At 40.1% G+C, this 23,637-nt stretch overlaps 1 protein-coding gene across 1 annotated transcript; it reads left to right on the top strand.

Moving 5' to 3' along the window:
* The first annotated feature begins 423 nt into the window (after positions 1 to 423).
* BARHL2 (BarH like homeobox 2) lies at positions 424 to 7,779 on the top strand. The gene is made up of 3 exons (XM_063427315.1): positions 424 to 1,029; positions 2,644 to 2,869; positions 6,816 to 7,779. Exons 1-3 carry the CDS (start codon positions 474 to 476, stop codon positions 7,126 to 7,128), a joined length of 1,095 nt encoding a protein of 364 aa, XP_063283385.1. The 5' UTR covers positions 424 to 473; the 3' UTR covers positions 7,129 to 7,779.
* The last annotated feature ends 15,858 nt before the right edge of the window (positions 7,780 to 23,637 follow it).

The raw sequence follows: 23,637 nt of genomic DNA, 5'->3' as shown, positions 1-23,637 counted from the left end.
GGAGCCTGCCACCCTCATCCCAGCAATCCCAGGGCCCCTTTAACAAGAGCTATAGCAATGGGGGACCCATCCATGGCACATTAAATTAGTCCCCACCGGCAGCACGTGTGGCAGACTCTAATACCAGCCTTCACTGTCACTGCTTCCCAAATCGACACTTTGTATCCAGCGCCGAATCACTCTATTGATACCTATAGATACCTGTATTGAAGTGTACTTGGCTAAAATATTGATCACATTTTTAAAAAATATATTATTATTGCTTTGTTCTAATTTGATTTATTTTTAATATTTTTTTCCCCAATACCTTTGTTGTATTGGACCTTTTCTTTTATTTATTATAAATTTTTTTATTATTAATATTGTTTGTTTTTTTTTGTTATTATTATTATTATTATTTGGTGTGGGAGGGGGGTCATTTGAAGTTTGCACCGAGAGGATTTGTTGTTATGAAGACTTTGGCTTGAAGGGGAATGAACAGCATGGAAGGATCCAGTTTTGGGATAGACACTATACTCTCCAACGCTGGTTCTGTCAGCCCTGCTATGTTGAATGGAGACTTTAGAGATGGCAGGGGGGCGGATTTTAGGAACCAGGGCCCGCTGTCACCCAGCTCGGAAATAGACACTGTGGGGGGGAGTTCCCCTTCATCTCCTATCTCAGTGACTATGGACCCTGCAGATCAGCACCGGCTGGTGGACAGCGCCCATCATCAGGCTCAGCATCTCCATCACCTCCACCACAGCCAGCAACAATCCCCCTCCTCACAGCAGCAGCAGGCTCAGTCAGGCTCTGCTCCCAGGACTTCCACTTCTTCCTTCTTAATTAAGGACATTTTGGGAGACAGCAAACCTTTGGCAGCCTGTGCCCCTTACAGTACCAGTGTGCCCTCTCCTCATCACACTCCTAAACACGAAGGCAATGTACCCACAGAAAGTTTTAGGCCCAAACTAGAGCAGGAGATGTCAGATGGCAAGGGGAAGCAGGACAAAATCAGAGAAGACTTACATACAGACATGAAAGGACATGGTAAGTTTGTACTATATTTTTTCATTTATGTAAATTAATTTGTCATTATTATTATTATTATTATTGTTATTATTATTAAACACATTATTTTATAGGGATAAATACTGGGATCTTGCACAATAATTATTACCCCAGTAAATCAATCTGGTATAATAAAAATTAAATGCTGGGTTCTTGTACGAGAAATATTAACCGAGTGAATTAAACCGGTATACCAAAATATATACAGTGAAATAAGTAGATATGAAAATTACAGATAAAATATCAGCTTTAATATTTTAAAATTCTCTTTTCAGAGATGTCCTTTATGTGAATTAATTTGTAGAGGAAAAATAAAAAAGAAGCATTGAGTCTGGCTGCAAATACATTTTTAAAAAGCCCTTGTTAAATGGCAGGTGCACATATGTATATTCTGCGACTTAAAGTATTTCTCATTTAATAATATTTAACTAAAAAGACACATTTTGTGCAGAAATCGCTCATGATTCTAAGTTGGAAGAGGAAACAACACATACACATAGTTAAGAAATAATATGTTTATAACGTGCACCTTTTTATTATAATAAATGTTTTTTTTAAAATAGATATTACTTTTTTAATGATCTGAAAATTGCATTCAGAATTAATACTATAAATACGTTTTGCTAAAAAAAAAAAAAAAAAAAATAATAAATGAATATAAGTAAATTAATATAAATTCGACCAGGCTAGGCTCATAAATCAGAGCGTTTCAGCACCTGGAGCTCATGCAATAATGTATTAATTTACACATAATCCCATGTTAAATAAGGGGTTGATGATTGGAAACTGCTGTGTTAATTAATGGATCTCGCTTTTTTTATTTATTTTTTTATTGTACAATTGTTCTGTTACAGTGATTTTTAAATAAGTGGGGTTTTTTTTTCATGGAGAATAAAGTAAACCCCCATAAGAACTGTCACACTGAGATTCGTATTAATAAATCAAATGGTGATTCATTTTGGTATTGTAATTTTTCTTTTTTTAACATTAGTGATCAAAAACAGATGTACAGTCTGGCCTGGTGATTTTTTGTGTGTGCACGGTCCTCCCCAGTGGTTCAATTAGAGAGATTATGGTTCTTCCTGCAGGGAAGATAAAGGAGTGATGAAAAATACTGGTACAAACAGAAATGCTTTTGACATATTGATTCCTTTTCATTTCAGACAAAACAAAATAAAGAAAAAATAAGTATAAAGAAAAAAAAAAAAAGCACATATAAAATTTAAAATAGAATCTTGGAATACCAAATCCGATTTTTCGTTAGCATTCAGTTCCTTAAATCTGAACTGTAAAGCTGGTGTCATGACTTCTCTCTAAAACAACAGCTGTGACAACAGGAGAAAAAAAAAAAAAAAAAATAAGAAATTAAGTCATTTAGTCTTAATATTAATTTCACAAATTTGTAACATTGTTTCATATTTTAATATCTATCTATCTATCTATCTATCTATCTATCTATCTATCTATCTATCTATCTATCTATCTATCTATCTATCTATCTATATATATATATATATCTATCTATTTATGATGATAACTTGTGTTGTGGTAGTTAGTAGTTGGTTTGTGTATTTAATGGATTTCTTCTATTAGGTACTAAAGAAGAGGGGGATCGGGAGATTACAAGCAGCCGGGACAGTCCGCCGGTTCGAGCTAAGAAGCCGAGGAAGGCTCGGACTGCTTTTTCAGACCATCAGCTCAACCAGCTGGAGAGGAGCTTCGAGAGACAGAAGTATCTGAGCGTCCAGGATCGCATGGACCTGGCAGCGGCCCTCAACCTGACAGATACCCAGGTCAAGACCTGGTACCAAAACAGGAGGTAAGGGCAAATTCACTATTGGTAGACTGGCACCGAAACTGGCATGGGGAATAGCTGGCTGTTATGGCATAGTGACTGGCAAAGGGACAAACAGAGTGACTGACTGAAACTGGACTTACAAAGGGACAAACACAGAGGGTGACTGACAAAGGGACAGACAGAGTGACTGACCGACACTGGGACTGACAAAGGGACAGACAGAGTGACTGACAAAGGGACAGACAGAGTGACTGGCAAAGGGACAAACAGAGTGACTGACTGAAACTGGACTTACAAAGGGACAAACACAGAGGGTGACTGACAAAGGGACAGACAGAGTGACTGACAAAGGGACAGACAGAGTGACTGACAAAGAGACAGACAAAGAGGGTAATTGACACAGAAACTCTCACAAATAAGTACATAGCCAGTGATTAACACTGGGGCTGAATGAGTCACTGACTGACACAGGGACTGACACAGAAACATTCTTAGACAGTGACTGACACTGGGACAGAGAGTTACTGAGTGACACAGGGACTGACACAGAAACAATTTTAGACAGTGACTGACACTGGGACAGAGAGTTACTGAGTGACACAGGGACTGAGCACAAAAACATTCTTAGACAGTGAATGACACTGGGGCTGAATAAGTCACTGACTGACACAGGGACTGACACAGAAACATTCTTAGACAGTGAATGACACTGGGACAGAGAGTTACTGAGTGACACAGGGACTGACACCGAGACATACACAGACAGTGGCTGGTACTGGGACAGAGAGAATCACCGATTTACACTGAGACTGGCACAGATACATACTTAGACAGTGACTGACACAGAGACATACATAGACAGCAATCCACAAAGGGATAGACAAAGAGGGTGAATGCCTTCCATTGAGTCTAACATGGAGACTTACACAGGGACAGACACAGAGACAGACTTTGACAATGACTGACACAGAGACAGACTGACAATAACTATGACAGAGACAGACATGACAGCGACTGAAATAGGGATATACGCAGATGTTGACTGACTGACACTGGGACAGAAATAGTGACAAAGGACTGACATAGAGACATTCGCAGAGGGGGACCGACTGACACTGGGAAACATTCACATGAATTGGCTGGCATAGAAATGGACAGAGAGACTGTTACAGATGGTGACTGACAAACTGACACTGATTGACATAATGGCATAGAGAATGATTAACACATACGAAGACACTGACACATAGACTCACATATAGCATTACTGTAACTGACACCACCATTGTTTATGTCAGACAGTCCCTGTGACAGGCACTGGGACTGACACAGAGACAAGTCATGGGATGGGTGACAGAGAAAGGCACAGGTAAAAGTGAGTAAAAAACAAACAAACAAAAACATACCTAGATTACAAAACAGAGACACACAGTGTGTTGCTACATAGATACATACTGACAAACACTGACAGAGCCACGAAAACAACATATGGATAGACTGCATTATATCTGCTTGAGACAGAGGCGGTGATGGAGAGAAAGATAAGGTGAAAAACATAAGGACATGGAGATAGGTTTATCCATTTCCTGGCCGGACATATTACATACAAACAGATACACACGAAGGACACTGGAACACAAACCATCACAGAACAGACAAAACAGACACAGTGACACATCTATACACAGAAAGTCCGAAACGATGACTTAAAGGATGCAGTTAAACGGAAGAGACACAATGTCAGAGATACATTTCTGTCTAGCTGTGGAACACAACTCCCAAACTGCCCAGACAGCATTATGGCTGAATAAAAAAAAATAGTAAGGATGATGTTGGCAACAGTTGAAACCCCCATAATCTTTCTATCCAACAAAAAGGTGCTCTGCATTTTTCTTTAAAATTATACTGGTCGATTAATTAGTTGTATAAATTAATGGGTGCATTCCTTAAACAGTGCCTTCTGACAGCAGGCCACTGACCTGCAGAATTTAGGCCAACAGATATGAGTTGGTGATTTCCCAGAATGTGGCTTGTTGCCTCTTTCAAGTCGTTTGTTAACTCATCACATCTCACTCTTTAGTGATGAATACACCTCCTTAATTTTAGAACTGCAAACACAGCCCACAGGTCTATCTGGCTATTTGATTACTAGACGGAGGTGAAATATCTCAGCTCCAAATTGCGTTAAATCACACAAATAAATACATTTTCTTTTTTGATCTACTAAATATGTCGCCTGTCTTAACAGTAAGCGTTGTAGGAAAACAATGTTAAGGAGTAATCACACACTGTACTATAAATACGTTAATTCATTCATTCATTCATTTATTCGTTCATTCATTTACCAAAACAAAAACATGTAAATGATGAGTAATTCACGCACAAACAGAAATTGCAGAAGGAACTGTCAGTAAAGCTTACATTGAATCCAGAAAAAGGGGGCCCAAAATCCACTTTATCTATCCCTTGGTACTTTCGTGGGTGTTTCGTATTCATAAAAGAATTCCTCAAACTGCACATAACGAGATAAGTGCAGCTAATTAATATCTTCAAAGAAAGAAAAAAAATCAACTAATATACACATGAATAAATAATGACAAAATCATGATTACAAAACTAGGGACATGTTAGTCTTCCTGTGTCATAAGAACACACTGGGAAGAAATCCCACTGCAAATTAATTAGGCAGTACTGCACCAGAAAAGTGTTTTTATTATAATTCAATTATAAAATATTTTTTTATTTTTATTTTTTTCTAAACAACAATTTTATGCAGGCCCCACTATTTTAATTAAACAAATACATGATATATAGATATATTACTAATCTGTAATCAGCCTTAATTCTCTTGTGGTTGGGTAGTTAAGTTTTTTTTTTTCTTTTTAATTTACAAGAAAATGAGGTGCAGTTGTATTTTCCATAATTTTCTGTCTCATTACATACAGTTTCAGCCACCCTAATTCTGTCGAAAAACATTAATGTCATCTATTTGCAATCTAAACAGTTTGCCATTGGTGTGTTTAGTAATTCCGCCTAGCTACTCTGTAGCCACTTGCTCGCAGGCTTTAAGAGACATTCAAATTTGGCAGAAAGATTAAATAAATGCGTGAATATTTTTGTCAGAAATTAGTTTTATAAATTGTCAAAGCACAGACAGGAAAAGTAGTGATATTTAACTGCTTGCTTCGTTCTGATCTCTGCTGACTCGTGGTATATTTTGAGCTGCAGGCTTTAGTTGAAGTTGTTGAGAATGAGTGTGAATATACAAACTTATCATTGAATTCAAATAAATTATAATTTAATTATACAGCGCATATATATATATATATATATATATATATATATATATATATATATATATATATATATATATATATATATATATATATATATTTATTGCCTGGCTGTATGACTCCAAAAAAAGCTTAAACGAAACAAAATGTATGCAAGAGTGTAGGAAAAATACAAATAAAATCAGAACACATCTATGATTATTACCGATTAGGGATAGGAAAGGAATTATTAGGTGCTTTCCTTGTTCCTTATTTAGATAATTCCTCACCATATGATGCAGCGACTGGACCCTATAAAAGAAGTAAAAATCCCAGATATCTAAATAAGACTAATTCTAACAGAAATGTAGCCCAATCTAGGCTAATAATTTGGATAATCTTTCCTGTTTGTGATTTTAAAACTTGTATCTGTTTTCCTGCTTGCCTTATTATAATTTTTTTTTTTACTGTTTTGTGATATTATAATTTGTATCTGCTTTACTGTTTTGTGATATTATAATTTGTATCACCTTTAGTGTTTTGTGATATTATAATTTGTATTAGATCATTACTGTGTGATAGTATACATTGTTGTGTTTCTGTTTTGACTAATTTTGAGGGTCTTTTGATATTCTGCTCCTGCCATGATTTGTTTCACAAAATAAAGTTATCCCCTTTGATGTGTTTTGCTTTAGGACAAAGTGGAAGCGTCAGACAGCAGTTGGTTTGGAGTTGTTGGCTGAAGCTGGCAATTATTCGGCTCTCCAGAGAATGTTCCCTTCTCCATACTTTTACCACCCCAGCCTGTTAAGTAGCATGGACAGCACTACTGCTGCAGCCGCCGCTGCTGCTATGTATAGCAGCATGTATAGGACTCCTCCAGCCCCTCATCCTCAGCTACAGAGACCTCTGGTCCCCAGGGTTTTAATCCATGGCTTGGGACCTGGAGGGCAACCAGCTCTTAATCCACTGGGGAACACAATCCCAGGTACCCCTCACACACGGTGAAACCAACACTCCTTCCTAGCACTATCACATCCTTACAGACCCCTTTACAGAATCCACAAGGACAAACAAAATACCAAAACTCTGGGGACATAGAGGTGGCTTAAAAAGCAGAAGGACAGATGAAGGAATTTATGGAACCCACCACCATCATCATCTCCTGAACATCCAGGAGGGACATTAACACTGGCAGCTGAGTGTTTAATGATTAAGAAAATGAACAGTTCTTTATCAGAAAGTGGTTCAAGAAGAGCTATCAGAGCATGGAGATAAGGTTATCTGCAGATGAGAATGGTATGCCTTGTGTAGGACACTCCAGACTAGACAAAGGAGGCAGAAGAAAGACTTAAGTCCAAAGGCAAGTGGAAAGAGCTCTGCCCCACAGAAAGACGAGGGAATGTAGAAAAGAGGGTATATGAGAACTTTGCACTGAACGTGTGTGTGCTTTTTCATTCTGAAAGTAGCATGCTCAGTAATATAAAATGTACATTTGAAAAAAAAAAAAAGACTGTGATATATCATATTTATTATATGTTGTCTTTAAAAAAAAGGAAGACAGAAAAAGTCACTACTCTACATTGATTTTCTTTTCATTTGGAGCAAGTAAAAAAAATGCTTAGATGAAGGATATAGTTTTTTTTTTTTGGTGATTGAATTTAAAAAAGAAAAAAAAAAAACAAGACTAAACAAATCTATCTTTTTTAACATTTGCTGACATGAAAAAAAAATGATTTTAATAAAATAAATGTACATTACCACCATGCGAATTTTTCTTTTATGTCTCTACGCATCTTTTTTAATTTATAGTACAAATTATGGGGACTATTCACTAAACAGCTGGGTGGGGTGAGTGGAGAATTGACTTGTACAATTTAGAATAAAATGTCTAAAGGAAAATACTTCTTTAATTCAGCATATTTTTGGGGTTTTATTTTGATCTACATTTGAGCATTTAATTGCAGAGTTCACTGTTTAATGAATTCACTTCAATGCCTTCTGAGAGTTCATTCTAGAAAATATAACCTGATTTGTATGTTTCTAAATTATTCTGTTTTTATAAGGATAATTTTATACTTTTTATAATAGCTTTTGGCTACATGGCGTCCTCATTTCTTTTTTTTTTTTTTTTTTTTTTTATAGTATGAATTTTAAATAAGATAACGAGCAAAATGAGTGATTTGTAGGGTAGATTTATTTGCCTGGGAAACTGAGGATATGCAGCCCAGTCTGGCAGCTGTTATTGGATAAGACAGACTCTTGGAGAACAGACAGTAAGCGAGCTGAGACACTGAGTGAACTATTGTAAGGGGTAATTCAAACACATGTCTACTAACGGTGGCTATAGAATATACACAAAACAAATGTACTGGAAAATCAAGGCAAAACTATTTCTTTTTTAAAAAAATATATGCTTTGAATTTTAATACATAGAATTACAATGTTACATTGAAATCAGGATTTGTATAATTTATACAATTTTTTTACCGTTGAATCATATACTTTAAATCTACAGATATAATATGTACTGAGATAATAATATGGATTCATTTCCAAAGTGTATGAATCTGGGAGAGCTTATTGCATATTGCTTAATGGAACATTAATATGCAGTTATTGTGCACGAGTTTTACTGCAAATAACAGATTTTAAAAAATAAAATAATAAAATAGTGCAAACTAAAAACAAAAAAACCCTGAATATTTTTTATATATTAACAACAAGTGTTTCTGTAAAAAAATAAATAAAATTAAAATAAATATAAAATAATAATAAAATAAAAAAATCAGCAAACCTTTTGACAGTTACAGGTTGTGAATTGCAATGTGTTTCACTTGCCACAATTGATGATCTTTAGAATTGATAACCTGAGACCTTTCAAGGTGAAATGCAATATTTTCTTCCATAAAATTAGAAAGTTATACAGCAATTAGATATAAAAGATTCATGGAGTTGTATCTTGTGAGCTCCTCTGAGGTTTGTGGTAGAGATGGACCTGTATTTTGATTTTTTTTTCTTTTTTCTTCTATACTAGAAAGGCCCCCGGGCACATTTATATTGGGCTTTGCTAATTAGGGAATGGTTTGCTGATTTCTCTGCTAATAAATTTGCGTTAAAACCATATTGACCTCTGCAGCGGTCCAACAATGGGAGAGTGAAGCTTAAAACCGCCCCCCTCGTTCTGTGCCCTTGAAGCTACGGTAATTATCCTGAGCTGGGGACCTCACAGCCATCCACAGCTCCATAGCAGAACTAGCTCCCAACAAAAAGACTTCATTTTCCTTGCAGAGATCTATCAAACGAGAAAACTAGAGCATACATTTCAACCTGCTAACAGCCACACAGTACAGATCTTGAATTAAAAATATAGTACACACACACACACACACACACACACACACACACACACACACACACACACACACACACACACACATCTATGTTTATTATTTATATGAAATACATAAACAAGCCTAATTTGCTCATTTGATTATAATGTGCAGAGAGCATATATGTGCTATACAGTGTGTGCTATGTAGCGATTATTGCTTATCTATGTGTGTATGTAGATTATCCGTACATAATGAACTCCAATATTATTTACATATGTATTTCAAAATATACAAGTTAAAAAAAATAAAAAAACACCCCTCTAAAAATAAATAAACAGGAGTGGGAATGGAACATTTTCGAATTTAGAATGTTGAGGTAAGGGCATTATATTAGCACAACTTTATACAGAAGGGTCTAAAACTAATATCTAGACAGTGAGATGTGGTGAGATCTCAAGATGTTGTGAAAATAAGCGATTTCAGATTTCGGTTTTTGGTGGGGATTATTTTAACCTGTCCAACACAGTGATGAATTCAGTGAACTCGCCTTTTAGTAAATCCAGCCCTAAACGTAAAGAAACAAAGATGAAATTATGATCTATCTATCTATCTATCTATCTATCTATCTATCTATCTATCTATCTATCTATCTATCTATCTATCTATCTATCTATCTATCTATCTGTCTGTCTGTCTGTCTGTCTGTCTGTCTGTCTGTCTGTCTGACTGTCTGTCTGTCTGTCTGTCTGTCTGTCGATCTATCTGCCTGTCTGTCTGTCTATCTATCTATCTATCTATCTATCTATCTATCTATCTATCTATCTATCTATCTATCGGTCTATCTATCTATCTATCTATCTATCTATCTATCTATCTATCTATCTATCTATCTATCTGTCTGCCTGTCTGTCTGTCTATCTATCTGTCTATCTATCTTATAGAATCTATGCAGTATAGAATCTGCACATCATTAGTTTTAGATATGTAGAAAAACATAATTATATAATCATGCCTACATATAACTACATACTACACGTGTATGTAAGTATAATTGTAAAAAAGGAAAAATCTATTAAAAAACTATATTACAAATATTTTTTTTCACCTATAAAATTATAACTTTACAAGAAAAAAAATCCGCTCTTTTAAGATGTAAATCTTTGCTCGACTAACATGCTTATTATGGAATTTCTAAGAGATCACAGTTTCTTTGATTTATTGCCTCAAGCAAACACTAGCGTTGCCAATGCTCAACCCAACATTGAACAGCCTACATAAAGTGTTTGTGAGCAGGGGCTGAGAGAACAGTCACTACATTATCCTGGGGATCATTTGGAAAAAATAAATAAATAAATCAACGCTCATATCGTGAGCTAATTAACTAATTTAAACCGTTTTCTTTAGCTTGAATCTAATATTGCAGTGTGTGAGGGTAAGTGACCTAGCCATCTGCGAAAGGGTTAAGTGTTTGTTTTGTTGTATCCAGAGAATTATGGAATGTGATCTCTATCAACATTCTAATCAGAATGGAAAGAAAGCGGTTTATATGTTGGCAGGAAAAGGCACTCAATAAAACGGTTGATTGCAAAGTCCTTCATTCTTAACTGCGTGTGAGAAAGGCAAGGGTTGTCTCCTCACTTTGAAACAAAAAGTCACTGTTTAGTGAAAGGGGAGTTTTACAAGGACCACAAACAAATCCCTTTACTGGCGAAGAAATGTTTTTCTAAACACATCCGAATGGCTACTATCATTTGTCAACAAAAATGGGAAACATTATACGTGGGAAATAAACTGATTTCAAAATGCCATGAAGTGCTAAAAGTAAAAGTAGTCTTCACCTGTGCCTAACGTATGGTCCATGCGCAGCTGGCTTTCTCTGGGTGACTGTTTTAAGTGAGCGCTTGTGTTTTCTTAAATATCAAGAGGAATACATATAAGGAAAAGATGAACACACAATCACACAGACACACTATCATACACACCTACATAAATACCTTCTTATGGACAAACAGATGCAGAAACCCTTAAACAGACAGATGTATATGTACACACTCAAACAGAATTAACTCTTGTGTTCTCTAAAATATCTAAAAAAAAATACATTAGAAAGAGGCAGATATCACACTTTATGACAGACACACAGATACACAGATGTCCTCACAGACACACACACATATAATTAAACACTCATACTGACTTTCACACACACAAACATACACATACAGACATACTCACACACACACACACACACACACACACACACACACACACACACACACACACACACACACACACACACCTAAAAGTATATATAATTTTTCACTCGGGACTAACATTTAGTCTGTTCGCATTTGTCAATTTCTGGTTGTTTATAATTTAAATTCACCCTTGTGTTCTCTTAAATATTTAGAAAACAAAAAAAAAGGGAAAGAAAAGGAGTTGTACACAAGTGAAGAAAAATATAACCCTATAAGATTGTATGTATTCGAAGACAGAATATGAGAAACTTAATTCAAGCACCAAGGACAGCTACCTGGGACATCTACTCTTACAAAGGTCTAGTCATCCTGATAAATCTCTTTATTCTGCAATGGATTCTGTCAACAAGAGAGTGTCTGGTCGCAGAACTTCTGTATTCTCTGTTTGTCATTACCTGAAAACATCCTACAAATATACCATGCTCACAATATTGTACCAAACAGTACACACAGGTATCTTTTAACAAAATGCATAGTTCATATCACTGATTGCTATTGCCAGTGTAAGACAGGTGTTGGTATCACAAATTTGCTAGAAAGGTAAACAAAATAAAATGCAATCTCCAAACTTTGTGTTTCTGAAATATTGTGAAGACATTATTTAATTCCATGGAGAAAGCGTCGTTGAACTAACAGGACTTTTAACCCCCTGAGTGCCATATTTTACTCTCCACAGCACTTTAATGGTTAATGGAGCACACCTTACTGGCTGTAAAAGGTAGACTTGGTGTTATGGTTCGCATAAGAACTGTTTAGCAAAAACAGACGTAGGCAAGTTGTTACCATGAATTGAATTACAGAGTCAGATTATTTATAATATTATTAGGCTGTGTGTACTTCCCAGGAGCCAGTTAACAATAGGCATCAATGTAATATTTGTGTGCAGATGTCAGGGAGTCTTTTCACCATCACCTTTCAATGCTCTTACTATGTTTGCCAGCTGGCTTGTTTACCCTGTTTGCCATCTCTGGTACCTTTCATACCATTGTAAAAAGTGACATCACAGTAAGACCAATATTCACACTTTAGTGGATACATCTGTGAGTGGGTTATTCTCCACAAGCACACACTCGCAGTGACTATGAAAACCATACTGCACAATTTAGGCTAAACATCTTGATCTGGAAACATTTCTATATATTTTACAATCACAGTTGGGATATTTTACAACTGGTTTTACAGCTCACCAGTTAGTGGATTTGGGGCAGAAAATGACATCTACAAATGGATCACAAAAAGCTCATAAACATCTCTTTTATAGTAATACATATTACAACTTTAACTTGTTGGTTTAACAAATATGTACATATTTACATATTTCTCAATGAACTGCAGGATTACATTATTATTATTATTATTATTATTATTATTATTATTATTGTTATCATATTTTTGAGAGTCAAAACCTCTTGTCTGCATACTATGTAAGGCAAACCATCATAGTTTTAGTTATGAAAGCAAACTATTTGTTCACAGCTTATTTAATCACAAATGTATTTGTTCTTAACATTTTGCAGCTAGAGAAATCCTCCCCTGAGGCAGATGTGAGATTTGGCCCCTGCTCCTGAAATATTAAATTTAAAGGTGACACACCAAACATCATGACTACTAGGACTTTATTGTAATGGTTTAGAGTCAGGGAGGCTCAGGACAGGCCTTCCATTTTTTGTTAAACTTTTCAAAAGTGATTCTACAAAAACATTACATTTCCCACAGTATGTAAAGCCCACCCCAATTACTTGGGATGATATAATGAAATAGTTAACTTGCTCATTATCCATTCCAAATTTTTTTTAAAGGTTATAGTAGGGTTTGGCTGCTCAGAATTTGGTGCATACCTTATGGTGCATTCAGATCATTAACTCTTTCCTGTGCTCCCTTATTTGTGTGACATAACAAAGCGTGTGAATGTGAATAGAATATGGTTTGTGTGTAAACAAGGGAAGCAAATGAGTGTTTGAGTACTGCAAGTGCGTGCGACTCTCAATGGATTTTTATTCCTCTCAATTCTCTATATCCTCCCTCATTGTTGCATATCCCTCCCATCCCACCAATATTAATTTTCCCCCCATTTGTTCTCTCATACCATCTATGGTGTGGAACCCATGTGTACTTTCATCTTTCCTCCTCTTGTCACTTTTCCATTTCCCCATCACTTGTGGCTCTCTCTTATCTCTACATCTTTGGTTTCACACTACCCCACTTGTGTTTATCCCTTTACTCTCCATTTGTGTTTCTCTCCAAGTTGTGCCTCTGCTCCATTCCTGGAAGTATTTGTCATTCAAGGCCTGAAAGGCTCCTCCCATCTCTTGGTCTCTTCATCCTCTATATTTCTGTTCATAATTTATGTCTCTTATGTGTCTTCCCATGCCTTTTATGAAACTCATCAATGCCCCCATGTTTCTCTCTTATCCCCACATATCCCACATGTTTCCATCTGATACCCCCTTGTACCACATGTATCTAACCAATCCCCCATATACCTCATGTTTCTATCTTATCCCCCATGTCTCTCATGTAATTCACCGATCCCATGCCGTTCATGTTTCTCTTTTATCCCCTATGTCCCTCATGCATCTCTTCATCTCCCAAACCTCATGCGTCTATCCATCTTCCGTTGTTCCTCATGTCTCTCCAAACAGCCCATGTCTCTTATTAGTCTCTCCAATTCCCCATTGTCTCTGACCTGTCCCTCTAGTCTTATCCCTCATGTGCCTCTTCATGTCTCATTATCCATCATATGTGTTAGATATTTGATCATCACAGGAGTTCAGGAGTTCTGAAGTTCACATACTCTGTGCCAAGGACTAGGGCTTCATCAGAAGATCTAATCGGTGTGGCATAGATTTTACTAAATATATATATATATATATATATATATTTTTTTTTTTTAATTCTTTTATTCATTTTGATATGTTTGGATAAGTTGAGTCTTGAAGCATTATCGTCATAAAATGTCAGGAATACAGCACTTTTTATATAATTAACAGAAAATAAATTATTGTTGGTCACTATCAAACAAAGCAGGCAAATAAATTGTCAGGCTTAAACAACTGACTATACAAGAAAAATGCACAAACATTATGAGACCACCAATAAACTGCACAACTGGGCTCACTGAGTGTTGAGATAAGTAAAGTAAAAAAGGCACAGGAGGTGAGGTGTGCAGGGATATATAGGAATACTGAACAACTTAGAGTTAGTGGTAATCAACCGTAATACCGAGACAGAAGGTCCTTGTCATAGCAGCCTATTCATCCTTTACCCTTTTCATCGAGAGAGAGAGAGAGTCCAGGCAGGTATGCAGAGTGACCTGGATAGGCAGAAGTAGGTGAGGCTTTTCCCTAGCTCCAAGCCGCCATATATGCCGCTGTCGGTGAACCACACATCTGGATATAGCATAAGTCCCTCCCAACCGGGAGATAACAACGGGTTGCTTTAGTTGGCTGATGTATCAGACGGGCAGCTTTCTGGCGGTGTGGTGGATGGTTCAGAGGCTTACCCCTCGCGGCATGGCTAGTACAGGTATTGACTGGCGTTGCATGCCTCCGGTCCTCTGCCTGTTGAATCTGGAGTGATGCTGCCATTTTTTCACCTAGAGCTTCCCAGAAGCAGTCAAATTTTTTCTCCAACCGCAGCAGGATGTTCTCCACAGCACCATGCTGATTGAGAGACAGTGCTTGCCCGCAAGAAAGTGTTGCATCTGCCATCTTGGGTAGAGAGACTTTGCGGGAATAGCAAGCGGTAGCATGCGTTGAACCACATATGAGGTACATATGCAGGCTCCGTGGGGGTGGGGGGAGACCACAAGTGGATTTTAGTTGGGGCTGCATGGCACGGACCAGGAGAGCGTCCGCCTCTCCTGCACAAAGTCTTCACTAGGCCTCGCCTGGAGTTTCGTGCAGAATAAATAAGCAGCACTTCATGGGGTTATCCAAGGCACCCAGCTTGTTCCGGATGACAGGTAGATAACAGAGAATGCTTGTTGAGAGTGCAAGGAGTCGTAAGTCACAGAGGTTTCAGGTATTAGGTGAGGAGCACTCTCAAGATGAGTCTAGGTGCCATGAAGCCCAGGCCCCGACCCCTACTAAGTATATTTTTCTGTTATTTGACCTGGTATTGGCACTATTAGTAAATGAGATAATTGGAAAATAGATCATTTACCAGCTGTTTGTAGTGTAGGGCACAGAATAAATGGGCTGGGGAAATATGAACTTTCTTCAATTTTACCAAATATAGCATAACAGAAGGAACAGTGGAAAGCATCCATTGTGTGCGTAATCACTGTACTGACATCTCATGCCACATGTGGTACCCCCCCACCTGCTGTATTTAGCAAGCCACATTTCACAGACCATGAGATGGATACAGCAGTAGGGCAAATCATTTGGTTAACAAAAGTGTTAGTGACCATCAATCTTTTAATTAACCTCCCATTCCCACTAGCCTCAGGATGGGGAAGGTGCTGTAATTTCTACTTGGTCCCAGATATATTATTAGGGATTTATGACTAATTATCAGCCTTCTATGAACTATACCAAGGTGAGAGATCACACGTAGCAGGGTACCTTTTCACTTTATTACAAACATTTTTTCTATTTTTACTTTGCTATAGTATTCCGATATTTATGTTCACATGCTAATGTGTGACAATAAATATTTGTGAATTTTAAAGAGTGTATGTGTGCAGCACCTTACTTGGATTCTTTCCCAGGTTACAGCAGAAAGTTGTACAAAGTGCAGCAGACCCAGCTGCAATAGGCTTAATGTATTAATGAAGCTACTTGCAAGGTTACAAGGTTTCATAGCTTTCAAACATGCATTTCTAAAACTATAGTGCTGGAATGCAGGGTTAGGTCCCTGGCCTTCTCTCCTTTTTTCCCACGCCCCGCCAGTCTTCCCAAGGCTGGTCCTGCCTGGTCCCACCTCCATCACTGAGATAATCAGTTTTAAAAATTTCAACCAATCCAATGCTTTCCCATAAGAAATCATTGAGAGGCTCTTGTGGTGGCACGGCAAAATGCTGCAGTGCACCAATCAGCATCTCCTCAGAGAGATGCATTGAACCATTGCATCTCTATGGGAAACATTCAGTGTCTCAATGCAGAGTGTGGAGACGCTGAACTCCAGTGCTGAACACTGTGCAGCATTGACACAGGAAGCACTTCTAGTGGCCATCTGAATGACTGCCACTGGAAGTGCAACTAACCAGTAATTTAATTCACTGCCCTTTTCTCTGAAAAGGCAGTGTTTACTGTGCTAAGGATGCAGGGACAGGCTATAGACATTAAGCTGTAGTGGTTCTGGTGACAATAGTGTCTCTTTAATGGATAGCCTTATTGACTAAAGGTAACTCTGGGTTGTAAATTAGGATTTTATTAAAGACACGGAGGCTCCTATTATGCATATCTCTTTCTTTATTACTCTCAGCAGCAAAGAAAATAGAGATAAATAAATAACTGAAATGAACAAAAAATACAGTGCTCAAGCAACCGATCATATAACACAGGAAGTGACTATAATATGCTTGAAGCACCCACAATCCCCCTCTTTCTTTGCTGCTCTCAGACCAGTTAAGTACACACTTTTCCTGCTCTGTGTTAATTGTGTATTTATGATATTTATGATTACTTGTTTTGCTTGCTGCTCCTTACTTTTGCCTTCTTGGCTTTATGGGAGCCTGTTGCTTTTATTGCTCCGTTTTTAGTGTGGTGTATTCCCCTGGGTGCCTGTTTCTTTCCGCACGCGGCGATACCGCCACCCGCCCTTCCCCTCTCCCCCCGCGAGTCTTAGGCCCCATGGGGAGAGTGCTTACACCCGATCCTGCTCGGGTACATGCCGGGAGCCTCCACTTAGCTCGGCGGCGGCTCCCGAGCGTGTGTAAGTCAGGCCGCGCGGTCCCACGTGCGCGCCCTTCCCCCAGTGTAGCTGGCTGCCTCGTGCGGTGGCCATCTTACCCTCTTTCCCGACCTCGTTTTCAGGTGGGACCTCGCCCAGACACCCAGTTTTCTTCCTTGATAACCCCCTGAATACACCAATACTAAATATATGACATTCAGTTTTTGTTAAATACATTCAGTATTTGTTTTTTTTCTATATTTCTCCTTCCTTGTTTTTCACTACTCCTTTGTGGGTTATTAAACCCTAATCCTTTCTCCTTTCTTCTCACTATATACTCCTTTGCTTTACTGCAGAGAGTGTGTCTCACTGTACTTATTTATATATTTGGTTATTACGGATAACTTTTATTACTGCAATTGCTTATCCCTCATCAACTGCAGCTATGCAGGGTAAGGGTGCTGGCCCTGAGGGCCACATTGACGAATTTCCTCAAGGACTTCCTGAGGAACAAGTTGTGTCTGACGAGTCCCAGGCCCTGCTGGACTCCACCATGGCATCTTCTCTACAGAGAGTGCTTGCCTCCGCTATGGGGGCTATGTCCTCCTCCTTTTCCCAGTCACTAGCGCAATCCCTTTTTACTGCCCGAGATGGCTACCCCTACCCTACAGGGAAAAACCTGACCCTACATTCACCTCGCCTGTAGCCTGTAAGGCCAAGGCGAAAGTGAAACACCTCTCCTCCCACTCCATGAAGCAGGTTGTACCTGACTTGACGGACTCGCCTCAGGCAGTCACAGATGGCGCACTACCACCGCGCACAAGAGCCCCTGGTCGGGCAAAAACGACCAGATTATGGAAACGGGCTAGATCCCGTGAAGAAAGGTCGGAAAGCGACCGGAGTGAGGAGGATGAGTCCGAGGAGATAGACTATGCCTCCTACGATGAGGCCGGTTTGGAGGAGGGAGCTCCCCCTGCCGTAACGTCCCGTACCGGGGGCACTATTCCTGCCCAGGGTGTTGCTGCTCAAGGGGCGGGCGGTGGCGCGGTGCTCCTGGATCCGCAGGGTAACCCCCTGTTTGATCTGGATGACTTGCGCCACCCTCGTTCTGCTGAGTGGGAACCACCCGAGCATATTGCCCGATATATTGCGCACAGGATGCGCACGCCACTCTCTAAGGAGGGCCGCAGTAAACTGCGGGCGGAATGCCCTAGACCCTCAGTGCCTGAGGTCGATCCACAGATCACTCAATTCCTTAACAAATCAGGCTGGAAGCCGAAAAAAGGCCTAGATTTTCCCTGAGAAATTGCCAGGATAAAATAATGGACACCCTTGGTCCACTGTCAAAGACCTATGGGCTATTGGAATCCGCCAAAGCTGGCTAATCGGTTCTTGACCTAGATGTGGCGATTGGCTGGATACAGCGTGCCATTTGCCTGCTCGGCAATGCCAATATGGCCGTGTCTGCTGAACGCAGGAAGGCTATCTTGCTCAAAATAGATCCCAAATTGGCTACCATGGCCATATCAGAACCAGGCCCTTCGGCTGAGGGGATGTTATTTGGCGACAATTTTGTCAAGGATCTGGGATCGTATGTGAAAACATTCACCGCCATTGATAAGGCGCAAGCCAACATGAGGAGGATGTTTTCTCCTAGAGTCTTTGGAGGGGCCGGGCGCAACAGGAGCCGCCCACCCGGCCGAGGATCCAGGGGTACGTTTCGAGCTCAAGTAGGCTCCTTCTTCCCTTCGAAAACCTTCCAGGAGCCCAGACCAGCTCCATTCTTCCCATCCAGAGGTTGACCCTGGAATCACTGTATCCGAGAGGTGTCACGTCTGGCAGACGCTCTTATGGTGAGTACCCCTTTTTCCCCTCACGTTCAAGAGCGGGTGGCGAGCAGATTGGCACAGTTTTATGAGGCGTGGGCTGCCTTGACGACAGATGCTTGGGTTCTCCAAACAGTGAAGGTTACCATATAGATTTTGTGTCCATGCCTGTCCAGTTTTCTGTCCCCAGAGAGCTGTCATTTGCTCAGGATCAGGAAGAACTGATCTCCTCGGAGATCACAGAACTATCCGCCAAGTGTGCGATACAAGAGATTCCGTTCACCCACCTAGGGTTTACGAGCAACCTTTTTTGGTTCTGAAAAAAGGTAGAGGGGTGCGGCCCGTCATCAACCTACGCCCCCTCAACGCTTTCCTTCAATACCAACACTTCCAGATGGAAGGCATCCATTGTCTTCGGGACCTCCTGCAGGAGGCCGACTGGCTGACCAAATTGGACCTCACGGACGCCTACTTTACGGTTCCCATAACCGAGGAACACAGGGATTTTCTCCAGTTCACCTGGAAAGGAAGACGGTGGAAATTTACATGTCTACCATTCGGACTCTCCTCGGCTCCCTGGTGTTTCACCAAGGTCATGAAGCCAGGGGTGTCCTTTCTCCGATGCAGCGGAGTACGTCTGTTTATCTATTTGGACCACATCCTATTGATGGCTCAATCAAGAGAGCAATTACAGATTCATGTCACATGGACTATGTCCTTACTCCAGAACCTGGGTTTCCTCATCAATTGGGAGAAATCAGTGCTAAACCCCACTCAATCCATAGAATTCCTGGGGTTTACAGTGGACTCCATACAACAGTTCCTATTTTTTCCGGAGTCCAAAATGAAGGCCATCAAGAAAGAAATCAGGCATACATTACATGCAGACGATCTCTCGATCCGTCACCTGGCGAGAGTGATCGGCCTTTTGGCTGCTTCGATACAGGCAATATTTCCTGGGCCTCTCCACTATCGGGCCTTTCAACGACTGAAAGGCTCTCACCTGCGTGCAGGTCAATCTTACGAGATGAGAGTGAGGCTGGACGATGAGTCCAGAGACGAGTTGACCTGGTGGTTAGCCCACATGGACGCCTGGAACGGGAGAGCTATATTCAGATCCATCCCAGATGTCGTGATAGAATCGGATGCCAGCTTGCACGGCTGGGGTGCTTGTTGTGGTACCATGTCTACCGGAGGCAGATGGTCAGAACAAGAGCGGATGCTCCATATCAACGGCCTGGAGTTATTGGCAGGAGCTTTCGCTATTCGCAGCCTTACACCAGAACGTGCGAATTGTTGCGTGATGCTCCGGTTGGACAACGTGTCGGCGGTGCGTTACATCTACCACCTGGGAGGCACGAAATCGCGCATGTTGGCTCTCATGGCGAAGGTCTTCTGGCGGTTCTGCCTTCACAACAACATTTCGGTACAGGCAGAACATATACCGGGACTAGACAATTCGACGGCCGATTGGAATTCACGCTATTTAAAAGACTCTGGAGATTGGCATTTGCACGCTGCGGCATTCCAAGGATTAAATCGACTATGGGGCCCATTCGAAATGGACCTCTTCGCATCCCGTCTAAACACACAAGTGGCCAAGTTCTTCAGTTGGAGACCAGACCCGGCAGCAGTGGCGACGGATTTTTTCCTTCAGGAGTGGCCGAAGGCCCGAATTTACGCTTTCCCCCCGTTCAATCTGATAGCTCGCACGCTCTCGAAGCTGACTCGTCACAACTGTTCGATGGTATTGATCGCACCTCTGTGGCGGTCTCGGCCCTGGTTCCCTCGGTTACTGGAGTTGACTGCAGATTATCCACGACTAATACCAACCTTTCCGAATCTCCTGAGGGTTAGTCGTTAGTGGATCGCGGCCTACTACACCTAATGGCGTGGCTCCTTTCAGGGGACCCTGGACGAATGCGGGAGTTCAACTCTCGACCTCCTCGACAATGCATGGGCACCAGGTACTCGGATGGCATACCGATCCGCCTGGCGAATCTGGTCTGGTTGGTGCATGGGGCGGTCAGTGGCTCCCGTATCTGCCCCTTTGCATATGATCATGGAATTCCTTACCAAGATGTTTGATTCTGGGAAGGCTTATCGCACCATTATCGCACCATTAATTTGCGCCGATCTGCTATATCGGCTGGGCATCAGGGTTTGGATGGTTCGGCTGTAGGACGTCACCCCTTCATATGCCGGCTACTCAAAGGGATTCGTCTCGCTAGACCACCCTGTGTGAGATTCATTGCTTTTTGGGATGTAAATGTGGTCCTTCGATTTTTGTCATCTTGGTACCCGAATCAGGATCTGACACTGAAACAGCTGTCGGCTAAGGTAGTCAGGCTGTTATGTTTGATTTCTTGTAAGAGGGTGTCGGATGTTCGAGCACTTGACTGGAATGCCATTACGTTTACTTCTTTGTTCATTTCGTTTCGAGCCCCACACCTACCGGTGTCTACACCTACGTTGGCAAGGTGGGTTCGAGAGCCGTTGACATTGGCTGGGATCTATACGTCCATATTCACCCCTCATTCAGTCCGTGGTGCTATGGCTTCCAAGGCATCGGCAATGGGATGCCGCTTGGAAGAAATTTTACGTGTGGCAGATTGGTCATGGGAATCGACTTTTCGTGACTTCTACTTGAGACCGATTGACCATTTTGCATCTCAAGTGGTTTCTAAGCTTTGAACTTGCATAATAGGAGCCTCCGTGTCTTTAATAAAATTCCCAGATTTTACTATTAACATGACATAAAGTCATGATTTTATTAAAGATACGGAGGCGAGTATTATTCCCACCCACCCACCCGGTTGTGGTTGGAAATTGGCTGGAGATTAGCTGGTATGGTGGGTAAGTATGGTAAGTTCTCTGTTGGAAGTTTTGATTTTAATGTTTCAGTATCTGACGTTCTATGTATTGGCGAAATGCGTTTATGCTACCACTTGATATATTAACATATTTTGGGTGTGAAGAGTTGGGCTTGACTTAGTGATTTAATTGTTTGTCGTTATGCAAATACAGTTGTAGCCCAGATATTACCATATTTTTTTCTATGTCTCCTTTAGCCTGCATTTCTTGTGATTTTCCATGTTGGAGATGCTGTTGGATACATTAGCTGAAGTTGGATGTTCTACGTTTTGGTCTTCGTTATCCGCAAGAAAGAGGGGGATTGTGGGTGCTTCAAGCATATTATAGTCACTTCCTGTGTTATATGATTGGTTGCTTGAGCACTGTATTTTTTGTTCATTTCAGTTATTTATTTATCTCTATTTTCTTTGCTGCTGAGAGTAATAAAGAAAGAGATATGCATAATACTCGCCTCCGTGTCTTTAATAAAATCCTGACTTTACGTCATGTTAATAGTAAAATCTGGGAATTACTATTTTAATGCCTTTATTTCCCTCTGTGCCGTGATTATGGGATATACCTATAACTTCTACAGAAATCTGTGCAAACACCAGTATTGTCTTAGACTATCACTACCATATAGATTGTTGAGATGTTTTTTTTTCCTTTTGCATATTTAGAATATCTATATCATGTCTTAAAAATGGTCTCAAATCCAGTATCCAATGTCCCTTTAAAACCTTACCTAGAGGTAGGAGCATTATGTTTCAAATTTTGTTCTGGTGTGAATTCTACTCTCCTCGTTTGAAAGATATACTTTGGTGCCCAGTGTGTAATGAGCATTACTAGTAATTGAAGGGTTAAACTCTGAATTAAAAGAGTCCGAGGGGCACTTTTCTACACTAGAAATAGAAGAAAGTAAATGTCAGTGAATGACTTAATAATTAGAGCTTCCATAGCTTTGGGTCACAGACACTGATTAATTAGATCTGGGAACGGGAACGATGTGCCAGTTTTATGCAATTCTATCTATTTGCATAAACCTCCTCAAAGTTTATTATATACAATGTATCACTCATACACTACATTTTTTTATACCACAATTCATTAAGAATTCTGTATTCCAAAAGATTGGTCAGTCTGGAAGGCAGGAAAGAAAATCCTCCACATTTTTAATGATTTGGACCTCCGCATCGTGAGGTCTCACCTCCAATTTTCCACACCAGCTTAGCGAATTGTCTTTGGCAATGGTTCTCAACTTCAACCTTAAGCTGGCCCAATAGGTCAGAATTTGAGATTATATGTAAGAGAGCACAAAGAAAAGGTCAAGAGGCCTCATCACCACAATCTTGTATCATAATGAAGGTACGTTGACTTCACTAACCTCTGGTGAAAACGTTGTGTATT

This window comes from Pelobates fuscus, chromosome 7 (assembly GCF_036172605.1).
Source record: "Pelobates fuscus isolate aPelFus1 chromosome 7, aPelFus1.pri, whole genome shotgun sequence".
Taxonomy (NCBI): domain Eukaryota; kingdom Metazoa; phylum Chordata; class Amphibia; order Anura; family Pelobatidae; genus Pelobates; species Pelobates fuscus.
Note: the sequence above shows the minus strand (reverse complement) of the source record. Positions and strands in the feature narration are given on the sequence as shown.

Bases quoted from the DNA above. Each gene is read 5' to 3' on its own strand.
- BARHL2 (XM_063427315.1), top strand. From the start codon at position 474: ATGAACAGCATGGAAGGATCCAGTTTTGGGATAGACACTATACTCTCC. The intron at 1,030-2,643 runs GTAAGTTTGTAC...TTCTTCTATTAG, and splicing joins TACAGACATGAAAGGACATG to GTACTAAAGAAGAGGGGGAT. The intron at 2,870-6,815 runs GTAAGGGCAAAT...GTTTTGCTTTAG, and splicing joins ACCTGGTACCAAAACAGGAG to GACAAAGTGGAAGCGTCAGA.